The sequence below is a fragment of the Squalius cephalus genome (genome assembly GCF_949319135.1).
Source record: "Squalius cephalus genome assembly, chromosome: 22".
Classification (NCBI taxonomy): domain Eukaryota; kingdom Metazoa; phylum Chordata; class Actinopteri; order Cypriniformes; family Leuciscidae; genus Squalius; species Squalius cephalus.
The window spans coordinates 19,681,992-19,700,866 of record NC_137143.1 but is presented as its reverse complement, the minus strand read 5'-3'; the positions used below and the strand labels follow the sequence as shown (position 1 = coordinate 19,700,866).

Genomic DNA, 18,875 nt, shown 5'->3' with positions numbered 1-18,875 from the left:
GAGGGAGTTTATGAGGACAGTCCACAGAATGCTAAGTCCAGACTGGAGTCTGAATGACAGATAACACAAACTTAAGCTTGTAGAACCTCCAGAGGAGCCCAAGCATTGATAACACACCTCAAAGTACCGCAGAGATGGGTGCGTTTTTGTGCTGGTTTCTATAAAAACTCTTCATGAGAACACATCTTCTTCAACATTTGGAGTACCTGCTGCCATACCATCCTAGTTAGAATATTCCAATATAGTCCTCAATCACAATATTTCTTCTTGCACTGCTCTCTTAAATACTCAATTCTGATGGGTCAATAATGGTATTAAATATTGCAGTATAACAACTTTATAATAAACTTTCTTTTCATACCAACGTAATTTAGCTAACTAGCACCATTTTGAAATTTAAAACAGTTAGCCACTGACTACACTTAACAAAATGTATTTGCAGATATTCAATTTGACATAACTGTTAATAAATTAAAACCTTTCATATATGACTAGAAGCTCAAATGTCTCCAGTTAATGCAAGAAAACAAATCTATCTATCTATCTATCTATCTATCTATCTATCTATCTATCTATCTATCTATCTATCTATCTATCTATCTATCTATCTATCTATCTATCTATCTAGGTTTGTAACATTCAAACTTTGTGTAAACTTCCTTAAAAAGTTTTTTTTTAACTGATTCAATTTGTTGGTCTTAATCTTTGATGTTCTAAGTTAGAAATTACAGCTACTGTCTATGAATTTTGTTTTTCATTTTTATTCAGATTAATCTCCAAGTTAGGAAATTCATTGGAATTTAATGACGTTCTTAGTTCAATCCTGAGTGGCACTGTACTCAGGGTCGTACATTTAGCCTTACACAGTCACATGTAACCCAGCAGTGAACCTTACAGATATGATGCAAAAGATCCCGCAAACCTCATTTCTCATCTCATGCTGGAGAAACGCAAGGAGAGGCTTTGTAGAAGCATTAGATGGATGAGAGTTATTGATACCCTGTGCCAATCTACCTCCAAGCCCCTTCGTCATCAACCCTTGACTCAGAGAGGGAGCACAAGTCCTCTCCTTACCTTAGAAGGGCTCTCAGCGGCAGACGCAGAAGAGCTGTCTGAAAGAAGGCCCTTGAAAATGTTCACCTGTGATACTGCTTTTTAACCTCTTAGGTTTCTCTGCGGTTCAAGAGATGTGGCGAGGAAAGCTCTGTCTTTCAGAAGAGCAAAAAAAAAAAAAAATAGAGTAAAAGCTTCTGTGAGGAGACTTGAGAGAGGCTTGTTCTTTTATGTCTCGAAGGGACACAGTGAAACTTGAGTTGTGGAACTGTCTGTTCTGAGAGACACAGCTTGCTAAGATCTTGAGACATTTCATTCATGGCTGAGTGTCATATCTGTTTTTACTAATAACTGAGCAGCATCTGTCAAAATATTATATATGATCGTAAAGTAAAAGCTATGGAGATATCAAAGCAGGCGGAAGACGTTAAGGTGTTGTGTTTAATCAAAATAAACCCGTCTAATCTTCCATACTGTTTACAACAAGTAAGCTTTGAGCCGTAACCGTTACTGACCCTGACAAGAACTTGAGGGAAGGGTCCTCTGGAGTTTTCAGGCACGTTGATTGGTGGAATGACCCAGTCTCGCTTCTGTCGCCGCAGCCCATTGGACGAGCCTCGCTGGTGTTGTCGTGGAAACGTAATGAGCCTGGGATTTTGATAGTGGTTGTGGGAGGATAAGCCATAGATACCGTCTCCAGTAATCTGTGGAGAACAGATATGTACACTCCATATGAAGCAGATCTTCAAATTCACACATATAGAAGGTACATTCAAAAGAAACTTAAAAGAAGCTGATGCTATAAAAAAAGATCATGATGATTCAAAAGAAAAATCATAAATGAGTTCTCTTTGTTTTCTTAAATGTATTTCATGCACAAAAAAAAGGTGTTAAATGGGGAGAAAATGGTGACTGGAGACAAAAGAAGATATTCTGAAAAAAATTGTTTTTGTCAATACTGTGAAAATCTGTGAGGTTCAAAACAACCCATAGATAAATGCCAGAACTGATCTATTTTATTTTAATATTATTTACATACTATAATATTAATAATTTTGAATATATGTTTTATTTTTACATTTTCAGTTTTCGTTTTAAGTTTAGTTTTAGTAATTCTGTTATTTGCTTTTGTCATTTGTTTATTTTTTAATATAATTCTATTTAGGCCTAGCTTTTAGTACTTCAACTTAAACATTTCTAATATATATAGTTTTATTCTATCTTTATTTCGATTAACAAAAACCATTTCAATAGTTTTAATTTACAATAACAACACTGGTTTGGGTGGGTTAATTAACCTGCCTAAACATAAATATTTGAATACTTCATATTCAAAATTAAACCTTGTCAAACTAAAATTCAAATTTTAGGCCCAGTAAAATTGACCAATGAATTAAGAAATATGACATGACAAAATTCATATTTTGCACTGTTTAAAAGGAAGGGGGAACACTCTTTAATGGTTAAGCTCAGTTTTGGTTTCATTTTCACTGTGTTCTGTTTCTGTTTTACCTCCCTTGGTTCTCTAGTTAGTTTTCTTTTGTTCTCATTTTCAGGCTACTAGTTAGTTTCCATGGTTATTCATCATTATAATTAATTAATCACACCTGTTTGCATTCAGTTCATGTATGTAAGCCCTTCAGTTCTTTCTGTTCATTGTCTGGTGTAGTTTATGTTTTGAGTGCACCGCTGCGCTGCTACCCTGTTTGGAATACTTCCTTTGTTTTGTATTATTAAAGTTATTTTGTTATTTGCACGCTAACCTTGACACTTTGAGAAAAATCACAACAGAGAACTCTTTTTAGTCTTCAGAGTTATAAAAGAGCAATTTAGACCCTACAATAGAAGGTTTGAAGAGACAAACACACCTTTAATAGGAGTACATATTATTGTTATTATTTTTGGTAAATGACATCTCAGTCTGTATGTAAAATTGTGAAAATAAAAATCAAATCAAATCAAATCAAAAACATACCTGTCCAATTACTACTAATCACTCATTATTTGTGAGGCAATGGTACGAAACAGTCGTGGAGCGGTATGTGCACACCTGAGCACCGAGCCAGGATCGTAAACATAGCTGTGGGGTTTCTGCTAAAACGACCAATCAAAATGACAAATCACGTCAAGGCCTCTGTAAACCAGCCCTTATAACACAGCAATACCACAGTGACGCATACCATGACATTTCCTCATGGGTGCCCAATGAAAAAGATTGATGGAATACCACATCAATAATTTAGACAAGAAAAACTAGAGCTGCCGCTGACCCTTACTTGATTCATCCAAAGGCCAAGGAAAGGGCTGAAGCGACCAATCAAACAGCCACCGTTTTTCGAAGCAGCTGACTGTGTGTGTGGGGAACGGGACTGTCCTGCGGTTCATTTAATGTCTTTAGCGCTCATCTCTGAATTGTCAGCTTTTCATTCAATCCTGTGTTGCTGTTTCTCCCCCTGACACCTCGACGTCTGTGGCACTGCATTTTTCGAGCCGAGGCACATTCGCCAAATCCCAGTTTTCTCTCTCTCTCTCTCTCTCGGTGTGTCTCGCGTCCCCCCCGGCGGGGGCTGCCAACTCAAGCATGTGTAGGCAGGTCAGCCTATCAATGTCTCACAAACACGGTTTGTCGGCAGAAGAGCTCGAACAGATGTGAGGCAAATCTGAGCAAACATATTGTATTTTTTTCGCTCTTTTGTTTTAATTTTTCACAGCTTGATGGCTCTGGCTGCAGGGGCTCGGAAAATGGAGGGATTGTGTCGTGGCAGGGAGGGAGCGGTGAACGAGTAAGGAGGGCAGCTGTGAGGCGCTGATAAAATCACTTCCGCCTCAGCTCTGCTCATCCACGAAGCTCACAGGTACCTGCTGCAGCACGAGAGAGAAGCTGCAACGAGACCTTTCGGGGGGCGGCAGGTGGAATTACTGTGCATAAGAGGGTGAAATAGAGAAAGAAGAGGTTGGAGAATAAAAAAAAGAGATCGAGGGGAAATCAAGTTGAGCAGTGAAGGCTAAATAATCCTCCCAGACAAAAGACAAATCATAAGAAGGCATTCAAAACTCCTGCATCTACACCGCCAATTCGGCACGTGGCGACGCCGAGGGATGCTACGGGTGATGTGGAAAACGTAGATAAAATGGTGGAATTCGGTAATAAAAATGGAATTTACAGAATTTTTATAATGATAACAACTACATCATTTGTAAAACTTCAAGGAATATCACACCATTTTTCTTTCGTATTTAATTTTAATAGCAAACCTGTTGTGCATCACTTTGTTCAATAAAATGAATCTACATTTCATTTGATTGCATTTTAAAAGATTAATTCAATTGCTAATGTGTTATGCCTTCATTCGATTACCACCGCTTTTAAAATTTTCATTTCATCATAATTGTAAAAATTTGAATAAATCATTAAATAGTTAAAGTTTTATGAATTAAAACAGAAATCAAAATCCAGAAATATATACTGTATATAAAAAAATAGGATAATTGGGATAATTAAATATTTAAAAAAATAAAATAAATAAATAAAAAAAGAAAGAAAAGGAATTTGAAAAAAAAAAAAAAGGATTTCATAGGTCTCTAAACACCCCATGCCCGGTCAGTAATGTGACCTTCGTGAGGACGCGTTCAGAGACAAATGTGTTCGAACACAGACAAAAGCCTTATCTCTCCCCTCACAGATCTGTTCATTAATGCGGGGTATTCATCATCTCGATCTGTCTCTCACTCCATCCCTATCGTTTTTTGCCTGCTGACAAACATTGGGACAGACATTGGGAGCTGTGATAAAGACCTTGATTTATCAATCAGCTCTCACTGGCACCAAGGAAGCATTCCTCTGAATGTGTAGCCAACAGCACAGGAAGATCCAGAATGGTTTGATGCATCGCGTGGCGGCGCCAATGAAAGGCACAGACTTACAACAGCATGCCTAATGAAAAGTCTTATTCCTCTGGTAGGGCAACAAGCACTGCACCCATTACAACAGACAGTGAGGAAAGAATAAACTAGAACAAGCATGTTGTGTTGTGGGACGGCGCACGGCAGATGTACGGAATGCGCAGCTATGTATACGTGCATGCATGTGTGTGTGTGGGCGCATTTGGGAGTCAGCGTGTGTGAAATGGCTGCCTGGATTGCCCTGAGCTCCCGTAGCTCCAGAAGAACCAGCCCTGCCAGCTGGCTCCCCATCCCTCCCTGCTGAGAAGAAACCCGTTTGGGCATCAGTCAGCCTGCAGCTCTGCAGCAGACATCTGGAGGTTATTGTTCTATAGGGCCGCATTGCACTGCTTGCAACCCTGTCTGGAGTTTTTCCATTACACGCCAGTATGCCACACGCCACTCATTTTCTACTTTGGTAATCAGTCTTCGCACCTCATCGTCGGGAGGAAGCGGAAATGCACCTGGATTTTCACTGGAAGTTCCATTATTAAAAAGAAAAGAACAAAGCTAGTACTGCAAAAGCGTTTCACTAATCGTGTCAAATGAGTCTTATGAGTCAGCGTTATTTTAGAATTATTTATATACTATTATAGCATTTACGAATATTTTTAATTGAAATGTTTCACAATCATTAAATTCCAATTTCTGAACACACGAGTGTTAAGGGTAGTTTATTTTTTGTGAATCAAAAACATGCATTATGACTAGAGAACTCCTACATTCCTAAACAAATGAAACGTATGAGCCTGTTCTTTTCAGTGAATTGCAGATGTGTGAACAAAATGTGCGGGGGGAAAAATAAAATAAACATACCAGGCAATACGTGTAATCCTACAACTGAACGAATTACTTTTTTTGAGCCGTTTTTTTTTAGTAATTAAAAAACATACACCACTACCAGTGTAGTCCAATTCCCTAACAAATTAGTCTTATGAGACTGTTCTTTTCATTTAATCAAAAACAAACATAATAATAATAGAATAGCATAGAATAGAATAGAATAGAATAGAATAGAATAGAATAGAATAAACTCCAATTCATGAACTAATGCGTCTTATGAGCAAAAACATAAATCGAGACCTGTGAATTTTTATAGTTTAAAAACAAACAAACATGAATTCCAAACTCCAGCTTCAGGCAGATGAGGCTCACATCGAGCTAAATGCCAGCCAAAGAACAGTACTGGGTATTTTTAGACCTGAACCATCCAAAAGCATAGAAACTTTGCTCAATAAAACATGTTGTGGGACAAAGCGACTGCACTGTTGTGCCGAACTCTAAAGCACTCTCTGGAACTTGTCAGCCCAGAAGGAGATACAACAGAATAGACTAGAATGAAAGCTGCATTTGGATCAAACCAATAAAAGTCATGCCATCCAGGCAAATACCATTCAAGTTGATAATCAACTACATGTAACTAACAGACGTTTACGCTCAGCAGATGCACAAAGAATCACACTGACGGATATCTTTGTTGATGCACACTTGATGAAATCTACGCTGAACAAAATTATAACGAAACACTTTTTTTTTTGTCCCCATTTTTCATGAACTGAACTCAAAGATCTAAGACTTTTTATATGTACACAAAAAGCCTATTTCTCTCAATATTGTTCACAAATCTGTCTAAATCTGTGTTAGTCACTTCTCCTTTGCCGAGGTAATCCATCCACCTCACAGGTGTGTGCTGATTAGACAGCATGATTATTGCACAGGTGTGCCTTAGGCTGGCCACAATAAAAGGCCTCTCTAAATTGTGCGGTTTTACTGTATTGACCGGAAACCAGTCAGTATCTGGTGTGACCACCATTTGCCTCACGCAGTGCAACACATCTCCTTCGCATAGAGTTGATCAGGTTGTTGATCGTGTCCTGTGGGATGTTGGTCCTCTCCTCTTAAATGGCTGTGCGAAGTTGCTGGATATTAGCAGGACCTGGAACACGCTATCGTATACGCTGATCCAGAGCATCCCAAACATGCTCAATGGGTGACATGTCCGGTGAGTATGCTGGCCATGCAAGAACTGGAATGTTTTCAGTTTCCAGGAATTGTGTACAGATCCTTGCAACATGGGGCCGTGCATTATCAAGCTGCATGGGCCACTCGATCCATAACGTTGACATCAGCAAACCGCTCACCCACACGACATCATACACGCTGTCTGCCATCTGGCCTGTACAGAGAAAACCGGGATTCTTCCGTGAAGAGAACACCTCTCCAAAGTGCCAGACGCCATTGAATGTGAGCATTTGCCCACTCAAGTCGGTTACGACGGCGAACTGCAGTCAGGTCGAGACCCCGATGAGGACGACGAGCATGCAGATGAGCTTCCCTGAGACGGTTTCTGACAGTTTGTGCAGAAATTCTTTGATTATGCAAACCGACTGTTGCAGCAGCTGTCCGTGTGGCTGGTCTCAGATGATCTTGGAGGTGAAGATGCTGGATGTGGAGGTCCTGGGTTGGTGTGGTTACATGTGGTCAGCGGTTGTGAGGCTGGTTGGATGTACTGCCAAATTCTCTGAAACGCCTTTGGAGACGGCTTATGGTAGAGAAATGAACATTCAATTCACAGGCAACAGCTCTGGTGGACATTCCTGCAGTGAGCATGCCAATTGCACACTCCCTCAAAACTTGCGACATCTGTGGCATTGTGCTGTGTGATAAAACTGCACATTTTAGAGTGGCCTTTTATTGTGGCCAGCCTAAGGCACACCTGTGCAATAATCATGCTGTCTAATCAGCATCTTGATATGCCACACCTGTGAGGTGGACGGATTATCTCGGCAAAGGAGAAGTGCTCACTAACACAGATTTATACAGATTTGTAAACAATATTTGAGAGAAATATACCTTTTGTGTGCATGGAAAAAGTCTTAGATCTTTCAGTTCAGCTCATGAAAAATGGGGGCAAAAACAAAAGTTTTGCGTTTATAATTTTGTTCAGTGTAGCTTCCATTTCAATGTCTTTCAAATCATCTCTGCTAGATCAAAGTAACAAAAGACTTGCTTACTTTGTAATTGAGGCATCTTAGTTTAATTACTTTTAATCATGGCGGTGTGTGTGCGTGCATGCATTTATTTATGTAATGTGTGTTCTTTTAAGATAGTGATGATCTTAATTTATTTCTCTCAGCTCTACCTATAAATATATCTCATTTCAAGTATTTCAAGTTAAGAAGCCAAAATAGATTAAATGAATCTAAAAGTAAAAACTAAATCTATATTGTCGAATGGGAGGTCAAACCGATGATTGTCATAATCAAATACCATACATAGCACTGCAAAGTAATCTATATAAAAAAAAGTATTATCTTTGTATGATGTAAAATAATAATAATTATAATGATCTATAATGAAACAATGAATTACATTAATAATAAACATGATAATTAAATGATTTATACATTTAATTACAACTATTAGTATTATTAGATAAATAATGTATAAAATTACACTGTATGCATACACTGTATATACAACAACAATAAGATTAATAATTATTATTATTAGTAGCAGTAGTATATGTTATATATATATATATATATATATATATATATATATATATATATATATATATATATATATATATATATATATATATATATATATATATATAAAATTACCTATTAAATAACCTAATTTTTTTTTTTTTAAATAATGTATTATATTAACAATTAATTAGAGCAATAATAAAAAATATATATTGGTGTAAAAAAAAAAAACCTGTTGTTGACTAGGCACAAGCTAATATGGCTAGTACCTACTTACATGCCTTTCAGAAAATCAGTTAAAGAGTGCTGGGAAAACCTTATGCTACCTAATTAATATTCATTAGCCCAACTGATAAGCTTTGTAATAATGTCCCTTTACTTTGTCAGATTGTTCCTTTGCCTTGCTTTTTGGCACTTCACTGAGTGATTCAAGGAGAATTAGTTTGTGGAAAACACATCTGTCATGACTTAGAGACAACACATAGGAAATTTTGGCACGTAAATAGATGCAAACACATCTTAAATTCTGTAATACTCAGAGCTAAACCCCTGCATTTTTATTTAGATAATTTTTTTTCATTAATTATTTATAATCTCAACTAGGTCAAAGAGTTGCAAAGAGTCACATCTCCCATGAACACCCAATGTATCTTCTTGCTGTGTGTGTGCGTTTGTCCTTCAGTAACCAGCCATAACCGGCAAGGAGACATTTCTCTCAATGGTCGTGCAGAAGGAGAGGACATGTGCGGGGTTAGGGACATGGGGATAGGGCTCGCCAGACCAGACTCCTGGATCCCTAGAGGACCTGCATTCCTGCCTCTCTGCTTGGCATTTCTAGGTCACTTTGGATGCAGAAACAGTCCGATGCCAGTGGGAAAGACATCTATATAAAGCCTGTACACCTCATCTGCTCTACACCAGAGCACAGGACATGAGCATGACAGCCACATGTATTAAAAGTTTAATGATACTTGCCAAGCAGGACACATCGTGGCAGAAGTGAGTGAGTGTGTGTGCATTGGATGAAAATGACTTGGATGAAATATTACTCCTTTCATCTTTTGTACAAAAATTACATTTGAGCATTCGCTTTCATAATCAGATCATGACTTTTGGTGTGTTGCCAAGGGCTTGTGCAAACCCTCAACACATGACAACGGCGTCTCTGCATACTGTACATGCACGAGGCGGCGAAACAAAATGTAATCAATTTAAAAACTGTAACTAGTTTTCAAATTCTGATGATTGCTTAAACGTATTAACATCTTGCTCTGTTATTGAATCTCATTCTTGCTGTTGCTATATGGGCAAATAATTACACTGAGACGGCACATCACCTCCCCCGAACCCCCCTAAAACCATGAACTCAATCAATGTACATTATTTCATGCACTCCATTCCTGAGCTGCTAGACTCACAAATGGCTTGTCATAACAGAAGCACTCACAAAAAACTACACATGCAAACTAAAAATCATAAAATGATTCTAAAATAAAAGTTTGGGATAAGATTTTGTAATGTTTTTGAAAGAAGTTTCTTATGCTAACCATGCATTTCTTAGATAAATATATACAGTAGGGCTTGCATAGACTAGTCGAGTAGTCGATAGATCGACTACTTCAACCACTAGTCGACGCTGTCGGAAACAATCGACTACTCGAGCGTCCATTAAACAAAATTAATTAAAAATGGCGAACGTCACCAACAGACACCACGCGTCAGATGTGTGGAAGAATTTCATCAAGGATGACAAAAATATTGTAATTGGCCTACTCTGCAAGAGGCCGTTCACATATTGCTTCTAAAAACGTGTGGAAAGCGCGCGCGGCCATGCCGCTGTCTCCTACAAGCACTTGCGCTCCCGTGGCGTCTGTCATTGCTATGCAACCAAACTGCGCTCTACATGATGACGACGAAGAAGTATCATTCAGCAAAGGATTAATTTATTTCTAGCCCTTGCATTAGCTTTACTACTAGATATATTTCTGGAGATGAGAAGGAAAAACCCGCCTGGACAAACTAGCGCACCACGTCCGTTGCTTTCATTATGAGCGCGCTCGCCGCGCTCCTACATTTGAAATAACGACCTTGAGCACGGAAAAGACGCGATATGTGAACGGCCCCTAGAAGCAGACGTCTGAAATGAAAGGCAAGAACGGCTATTTATTTGGCTTTAGACTGTTACATGAAAATTTAAAAATGAAATGTCATAATTATAAAGTTTTAAGAGTTTACTTATGTAATTGTTGCATTAGGCTATGAATTAATAAATGTTTATTGATAAGATCTAGCTATTTCATGTCTTTTCATATACAGTAGCATAAACGACGAGTAGTCGAGTAACTCGAGTATTGTTTTGATAAGAAATCGACTAGCAGAAATCAGTAGTCGTGCAACCCCTAATATACAGAAACATTCTGAAATATTATTACAAATGAAAAATAACTGTTTTTAATATTTCAATATGTGATATGGCAGGGCTAAATTTTTATCAGCCATTCCTCCAGTCTTCAGTGCGTATTGATCAATTTAAAGCATTCTCGGAGCATGAAGAATTAATAATAATAAATAAAATGAAAATAAATAAATAAATAAAAAAACGTTTGATTGGTGGTATATATAATTAATAGTATATGCAAGTATAAATTATATACTATACCATTAAAAATAAAGGTGCATTTTTTTATTAAGAATTTAATACTTTTATTCAGCAAGGATGCATTAAACTGATCAAAATTGACAGTAAATACATTTATAATATTAAAAGATTCTATTTCAAATAAATGTGGTTTAAAAAAAAAAAATCCAATTTAATATTGCATACAATTAAAGAAATTCAGCTTAGCTATAACACGGCAGGGGTAAATTACACTTTAAAATATATTCAAGTAATAATCTTTTTACACAATATTAATGTTTTTTAACATTAAATAAATGCAGCCTTGGTGAGCATAAAAGACTTGACAACCTTGAAAACCTTGACAACTCCAAACTTTTGAACGGTAGTGCACATTATAAATAATTACATATAATATAAATAATAAATATATAAAAATAAAAATAATAATATTTTAAATATAAAGATAGCATGTACCTATATATAAAAAAACTTCGCAACAGTCTTTTAAGTGGTTCAGGCTAAATTAATTGCAGCAAACAGATGACTGACACAGACAACAAATATTCAGAAATAATATTTGATATAAATTACACATAGTTTGTCCTTGCCTGGTTAATAGGAGGAGATAGCGGGTGTCCGGCGAGGGCCAGTTTAACAGTGGTCTCCCAGATATACTTGCCCACGCTGTCTCTGGCCGTCACCATGAACTGAATCGGTTCGGTTAGATTCGCCACATCTTGCTCTGCGTACAGAGAGCCATCCGGCCGAACGCTGAACTTTGGGTCACTGCTCTCAAAAGAAACCTCCTCTATTTGCTGACAGGTTTCGAACTCCACTGCAGGGAAAGAGAGAAAGAGAGGGTAAAGGGTGAGAAAAACATAAAATAACAATGAAACTATTATTGCTGACAGATGCAAAAACTGTTCAAAGCGATCTTATTTTCAGCCAACATGTTTCATTGCTCGTGCTCGTGCATGCACATTTGTCATTGTCTATCTCCTCTACTATGCTTGACTGGTTATTAAATGAAACATCATGGCTATATACAATAAAAACATACTGTAGTTATTACAGCTAAGGTGGAACTGGGCATTATTGATTCAATACTTCATTCAGCCACATATAAAACAATTAATAAATAAAATGTATAATAATAATAAATGATGGGCTATAGCTAAATCCAATAATATAAGCAATGTACTGGGTAATATGTAATAGGAACACAAGACACCATTTGTCAAAATGTGCAAAAAATGACTTCAATCTGATAATGTTTATATATATATATATATATATATATATATATATATATATATATATATATATATATATTAAAAAAAAATGAATTTGAGCTTCTCTTAAAAACAGATTCCTCTGACGTTTCTCTAAAAATGTAAAAAGGTAGCAAACAGAATGAGTGAGTCATATGTTTTCTCTCGCTATGGTTGTTTGGAAAGGGTTCCGGTCAACAACAGCAGATGGTCCGTTCAGTTACACCTGAGGGAAAGTTCCACAGCTTCAGCTCTACTTAAATTGAGCAAGCCAGCAAGAGAGCGAGAGAAAGAGAGAGAGCCATGTGCCACGTCTAGATTAATCACAGTTTAAATATTAGAGCTCTCTTTCACATACACCAGAAGTTCATTCCTACAACTTTAGTAGACCATATGGGAGACTAAGGCTAGTTTTCACAATTTGTACACCAGTAAATATTTCTCAGATTGAGTTCATTTTAGAAAAGGCAATCTCTATATATACACATTTATTAACGATTCTTGTTTATAAAAATCTACTGAACAATTCCACTGTTAATGCTCAGGGGAAAAATAGATATAGTTCACTGAACACACATTGACAATAACAGAGCATGTTGTCGCACTATGGAATAAGCGCAACTAGGGCTGCAACTGTCTTTTTTTTTTTTTTATTATTAATCTGAAGAAAAATCAAAAACATTATACATGATATATGTAAACATTAATGGTATTCCACATCCTGTCCAATGCTGTCCTCCAAACAATGTGTAATATAATAAAGCCTTTATGAAAACAAGTGAATGAAGGCTATATGCTGTACAATTAAACAAAATAATAATAATAATAAAAAGGTTAAAATATAAAAATTACATTCTAAACTTAAACAACTGATTGCTTACTATTTTAAAGCAGAAATTAAAACGACTAAATTAAAAATAAAACAAAAGTACAAAATGTTAACTTGAACGATTTATGAAGAAAACGCATTCACTTGTCTAAACATTAATGTTACTGCTCTCATAAATATGATTACTTGTGTTACATGTATTTTTTTAAACCTACACTTAATTTCGAACAAAAAAATATTTTAGCAAAATGTGTATTTTGGTCAGAATTAGCTAATTTAGCTCTTTGCGTCTGTGTGACGCGCATGCGCGCACCGGCGCGGCTCGTTCATTGAATACTGGATTTTAACAAGACGCTTGTCGTCAGAATATGCAAAATGGAAATGCTCGCGGGACTATTCGAACATTTACATATAAGGATATAACCATAAAAGTAAGTTATACGCTGAGAAAAACACATGTTAGAGGCGTTAAACAGCACACGCACGCATCTGTTAAAGCACGAGAGGGTAAGATGCGGGAAACGATTCGGAGTTTGTTCGAAGGGCTTAAATATAAAGCATTCTCATGTTTAGGACAACTTAGATTATGTACCTTTTCCGAAGCACCTCACTCTGTGTCCTCCGCTATTTTCCATACGCGTTTTGTCCAAAAAAAATTGGTTATTCGCACGTGACTGGCTGATGATGCTTTCCGAGCACAGCGCAGACACGACTAATCGATAATCTAATTTGTTTATTATTTTCATTATCGATAATAATCGATTTTATCGATTAGTTTTTGCAGCCCTAAATGCAACAACATTTAGGCTACATTTATGCATTAGACAGATGTTTTTTATCTAAAGTGATTAACAGTGCATTTAAGGTATTTTATTAAGTTCACACATTCCATGGGAATCGAACCTTTGGTTAGTGCAAAGCTGTAGGCTACTGTTTGAGCTACAAAAATAAACTATGCAAAAAAAAAAATAAAACAAAATAAAAAAAACCCCGGGAAGAAAAGATTTAAGTCAAGCATTTAAATATTGCAATTCAAATTCATTTAAAATTATAAGTAACATGTAAAACACGCGTGACCCAAAAGCTATAGCATTACCATTATACTGAAATTTGAGTTAAGGACAGAATAATAATAATAAAAAAAAAATGATTTCAATTTAAGAGCTAGGTGTTTGAAACCAATACATAAAACCACCAGAGAAAGTGCACAATTTTACCGCCGCAGAGGCATAGCCCTTGTGACAACTAGCCCCAGTCTCCATTTTGCATTACAACCATTTCAGTTGCATATTGTTCAGAACCATAGTCTTCACAGACTACCAGTAGAGGGTCAAAGCATTCCAAATAGATTTGAGTGCCGCTTCTCTCATCTCTTTCATCCCTCAGGATTGAAAAGAAAGAAAGATGGAACTAAAATCACTTCCTACTGATTTTATCTCTCTTCCAAAACCCTGCTGATAACAAGACAAATTGATTTCATAAATCACTGCGGGACCAAGTCACTTGTTAAGAGTGCTGGGCGAAAATGTTTGAAAAAAAAATACAGAAAAAAGAAATCCGTCCATGAAATATCTTGCACGACAAGCTTTTTATCAAGCCATCTATCCAATTTACCACATGGTTTCCTGCCAGAAGATGCACCAAAACAACAGGCTAATAAAGCGTAGAATCCATTTCACCAATTGCACCATGGCTCGCTCAATGCTCCATAGTTTTGTCTGGTGAATAATTGCAAATGGGAGGGGAAGAGGCCCATATGCACTTTTCAGAATGAGCACAAAACCACTGACACATGAAAAGCACGCTGCCTACTTTAACAAGCACTGCTAAAAACAGAAAAAAACAAACAAAGTGCATCATACTTGGAAAATCATGACATTTTACTCTGTCAGTTCTCCTGAAGATGTCTAAAAGATGTAAATCAAGAATCAAAGTGATTTTTTGCTATTTGGCAAATGTCACAAATGGCCTGAATACACTAATTGGAGCCTGATGTTGTTGATGGAAAAATTGTTAATTTATTTTAAGCATCAACAAAAAACATCTGCCAGCAGGGAAAGATTAAAAAACACAAGCATGATAAAAAAAGAGAGATTGGTGTTTCTGTGGAGCAACAACGACAGTCAATGTTTTTGTAAATTAGGCTAATTTGCTTTAATGGAACGAGCTAATTATTGTCATTGAAGGCTTTTTATCACTCCACAACTGACATACAGAATAAACCTGTGGATCAGGGGACAGAGGCTAAACTTTGAGTGTTTGTATAAGAAAAACACTGGATCCAGGAGTTGGTCAACATGATATTGTTGAGTTATGAGATGGGATTTTGGCATTGGGAACACAATGAATGATCAGCCTCAAAGTGTTATTATCAAACTGAGGATGCCTAACCAAAATTCTCTTACTTTCTGTATTGAACGATAAACAGGATTGTACAGAAATCCACCCACTAGTCTCAGCCTCGGATGGCACACCCATACACAGCTTACAGTTAATTTACTGTATTATGCATTTACCATAGCCTGGAAATCCAGACCTAAATCTAAAAGATGAATGGTCTGGCGTCGACTAATGAAAATCGGCAAGCTCGAAGGGCGGCACCAAGCATGCATTTGAAAATCTCACTGCACGCAATTGGATAACACTACGACCAATCACAACAAGTTATCACTTAGCTACCAGCGGAGCTAACTGGTAGATTAGACTCTTACCGTATCCGGTCGGCAAAAAAGCAAAAACGCCCTTCTTGCAAAGGAACGATTTGAGCATCGTCCTCTGTTCCTCTTTTAGAGAAAAAGTCTAAATCTTTCATTGTAGCGGCCAAAGCCGTTTCAAACAAATGGTGTTCATCAATAGCCATCTTGCAATGTTTACTAATGACTTTGACGTCGCAGCGCTGTCGTCATCTCGCCTCTGGCCCACCTACATCAGATAACCCGATGTGATTGGTGCAGCTCAGATAGAGGGGCATATTTAATGAGCATCATTACTCGACACCAGAGTAACTCGCTGAGCAAATTCAACTTGTGCTCTCGCGAGAACTCTGGATTACCAGGGTACATTTACCGTGCATAATGACCATAAAGACCTGCTAACTTACACGTATGACAACTAGATCACAAATGTGTTTGTGCTGGTCTTTGACTCTTTTCTATGTGTGTTGACAGCCTCCAGATACAGATCACATTTTATTGGCAAGTGCAGGACCTAGCAGCAAGTAAACTACCCAACAAGCAAATTCCACTTCATTGTAGCGCCAGTATGTGAAATGATCAGAACCTACTACCTTTCGAAAAACTTGAAATGAAAATTTTCTCTAAAACGTAAATATTGAGGTAACTTACATTTCGGATACCATATTGCCTGTTTGTCTCTGCCAACAAAAATATCTCCAAATATAGCTGAATCAAACACTGCACAACTCCGAGCAACATACAGTATAGTGACGCACAAAGTTTTGTTCCTGAAAAAAACAGCATTTTTAAATGAATGTTAAATTCATTAAGTTTAATTCCTGAATGAATTAGCTATTTTGACTGTATCGTTAAATGAATGATTCAATGACTCAATGAATCATTCATTCAACTTGTAACTTGTTTAGTTTAGTAACTTGTTTTGTTACTGAATGAATCAAAGTTTTGAATAGATCAATTGAATGAATGACTCACTCATAAAGGCACTTGTCGCCAACAGGAAGGCCGTGTGTCCACCAAAGCGTTTTTTCACGCGGCTGGCATGTTTTTTCAATTGTTTTCAATGGGAGCGCCGCGTTTTTAAAACGCCATGAGCGTAACGAGGCGCTGAGCGTCTTTTTCACGCTGAAGCGCTGAGCGTTCGGTGTTTTTTACAGGTCGCCGAGAGTTGAAGAATGTTCAACTTTTGGTAAAACGCAGCGCTCATCACTGTCACTTTTTACCCAACCGTCCAATCACAGTGGAGGAGGGACGGGACTAATACCACACTGACCAACCGCGTCCGCCACATTCTGCTTGTACAACGTATGTCAACAGATGACAACAACAAGCATAATAACGGAACAAAATCATTTAAAACAAGAGCCAGAGAAAATACATTACATTGTATTGACATTTTAATATAGAATCAACACAGAAACAAAATATGTGTGAAATGAGATACTAGTAACACTTTCGCGGATATTCCGTATTATAACAAGCAAAGTGTCTCAACTGAAAAAAACGCAACGCTGTCAAAACGCTCTCAAGCGCCCACAGCTTGCCGTTTTCAGCAGAGCGCCTAGCGTTTTCAGCTGGCTAAAAACGCTTTGGTGGACACACGGCCGAACAGTGTAACCAGCAGGAAGAGTTACTGAAAAACCTCGCCACTAACACACAGGCTGACAGCCTGTTGATATTTGCCTTCTGTTATACTGTGGAAAGTTTGATCCAATAAAACAGACATATTCTGTCCATGTAGGAGGTTCTTGCAATAGCAATTCAAAACAGGCTGAAATATGGCCATGTGAAGTACAAAAATCCAGTATCATATACAATTACAATTTCTAATTCAAGTCACAAGCTTTAACCACAGCACACATAAATAAAAAACAACAACAACAAAAATCAATTATTGATTGACGTTTCAGATTGCACACGGCAGCTTTATTGAAACTGCAATTCAGATTTTGGAATGTCAAGGTCTAGTGTGTAAGAAGAGATGTGGGAGAGATATTCATTTATTGACCAAGAAGTATGAATAAGAGAAATAAAAACGGGCAAGAACTAGATGATTGTGTCTGTCTGACTCTGTGTGACTGTGTGTGAGTGTGTAGAGGGGGAACACAAGAACCGCTGTGTACTAGCAACACAGTACGACTATGTTTTAAACAAGTTAGTATAGTGCTTTAAAGGTGAATCATGTCATTCCTGCAGCTATAGGTGGATGGATGGATGGAATGAGGTATGCCTATAAGAAAAGGAAGACAGACAGGACAGATAGCTAGAATGACAGACAGACTGGATGGATGGATGGAAAGATAGATAAGGCAGTTCAGGAGAGCAGCAGCATTTGATGTTCTCCACAGGCTCCCCTGAAGGTCATTCAGCCCTGTGCTTACAAACAGACCAACATCACAAATTCAGGAGCTTTACAACATGCACTTTGCCTTATTGGGTGGTGTATGGACACAGAGAGGTGTGCAAGGGTCACCTGGGGCTCAAGATAAAGCCTTCTCACAACATTATGAATCAACTGTAAGCGGAAAAACAACTCCTGCAATATGGATAGGATTATGAAGGAGGTTTGTGGTATGTCTGTAAGCTTAAAGTCCATCTATATGCTTGCATAAACCACAACACTGTCTTGTAAATTAACTTTTAACAGATAGACACATTTAAAATGTACTCCCTATCTCTAGTCCGGGGGGAAATTAATACAAAATATTGATAGCTCATCTTGTACTCAACACACTTTTTTGTATAATAAAATGCTCTCTGTAATAAGAAAACCTCCAATTCCTGAATTCTAAATACCACCTGCCTATCATAAGAGCTTTAGCTTCATTTTCAAATGACTAGCTTTCAAACTTATTTGTCTTATCATTTTAGAGTAGAATGAGGTGTTTGTTGTTTGGATTATAGAAATGGTCAACTACTGTTTCATTATTATCAACTACCTTCTCCAACTTACTGTTTCTATTGGAAATATGC

At 37.3% G+C, this 18,875-nt stretch overlaps 1 protein-coding gene across 1 annotated transcript in view; it reads right to left on the bottom strand.

Annotated features, from left to right (window-relative positions):
• The window catches only part of cdh4 (cadherin 4, type 1, R-cadherin (retinal)), a 259,250-nt gene that overhangs the window by 70,349 nt on the left and 170,026 nt on the right, over positions 1-18,875 (bottom strand). The window contains exons 4-5 of the mRNA XM_079857578.1: positions 11,718-11,944; positions 1,569-1,757 (exon numbers count right to left, since the gene is read on the bottom strand). Of these exons, the coding sequence (XP_079713704.1) occupies positions 1,569-1,757; positions 11,718-11,944 (416 nt within the window). The remainder of the gene's footprint in view (positions 1-1,568; positions 1,758-11,717; positions 11,945-18,875) is intronic.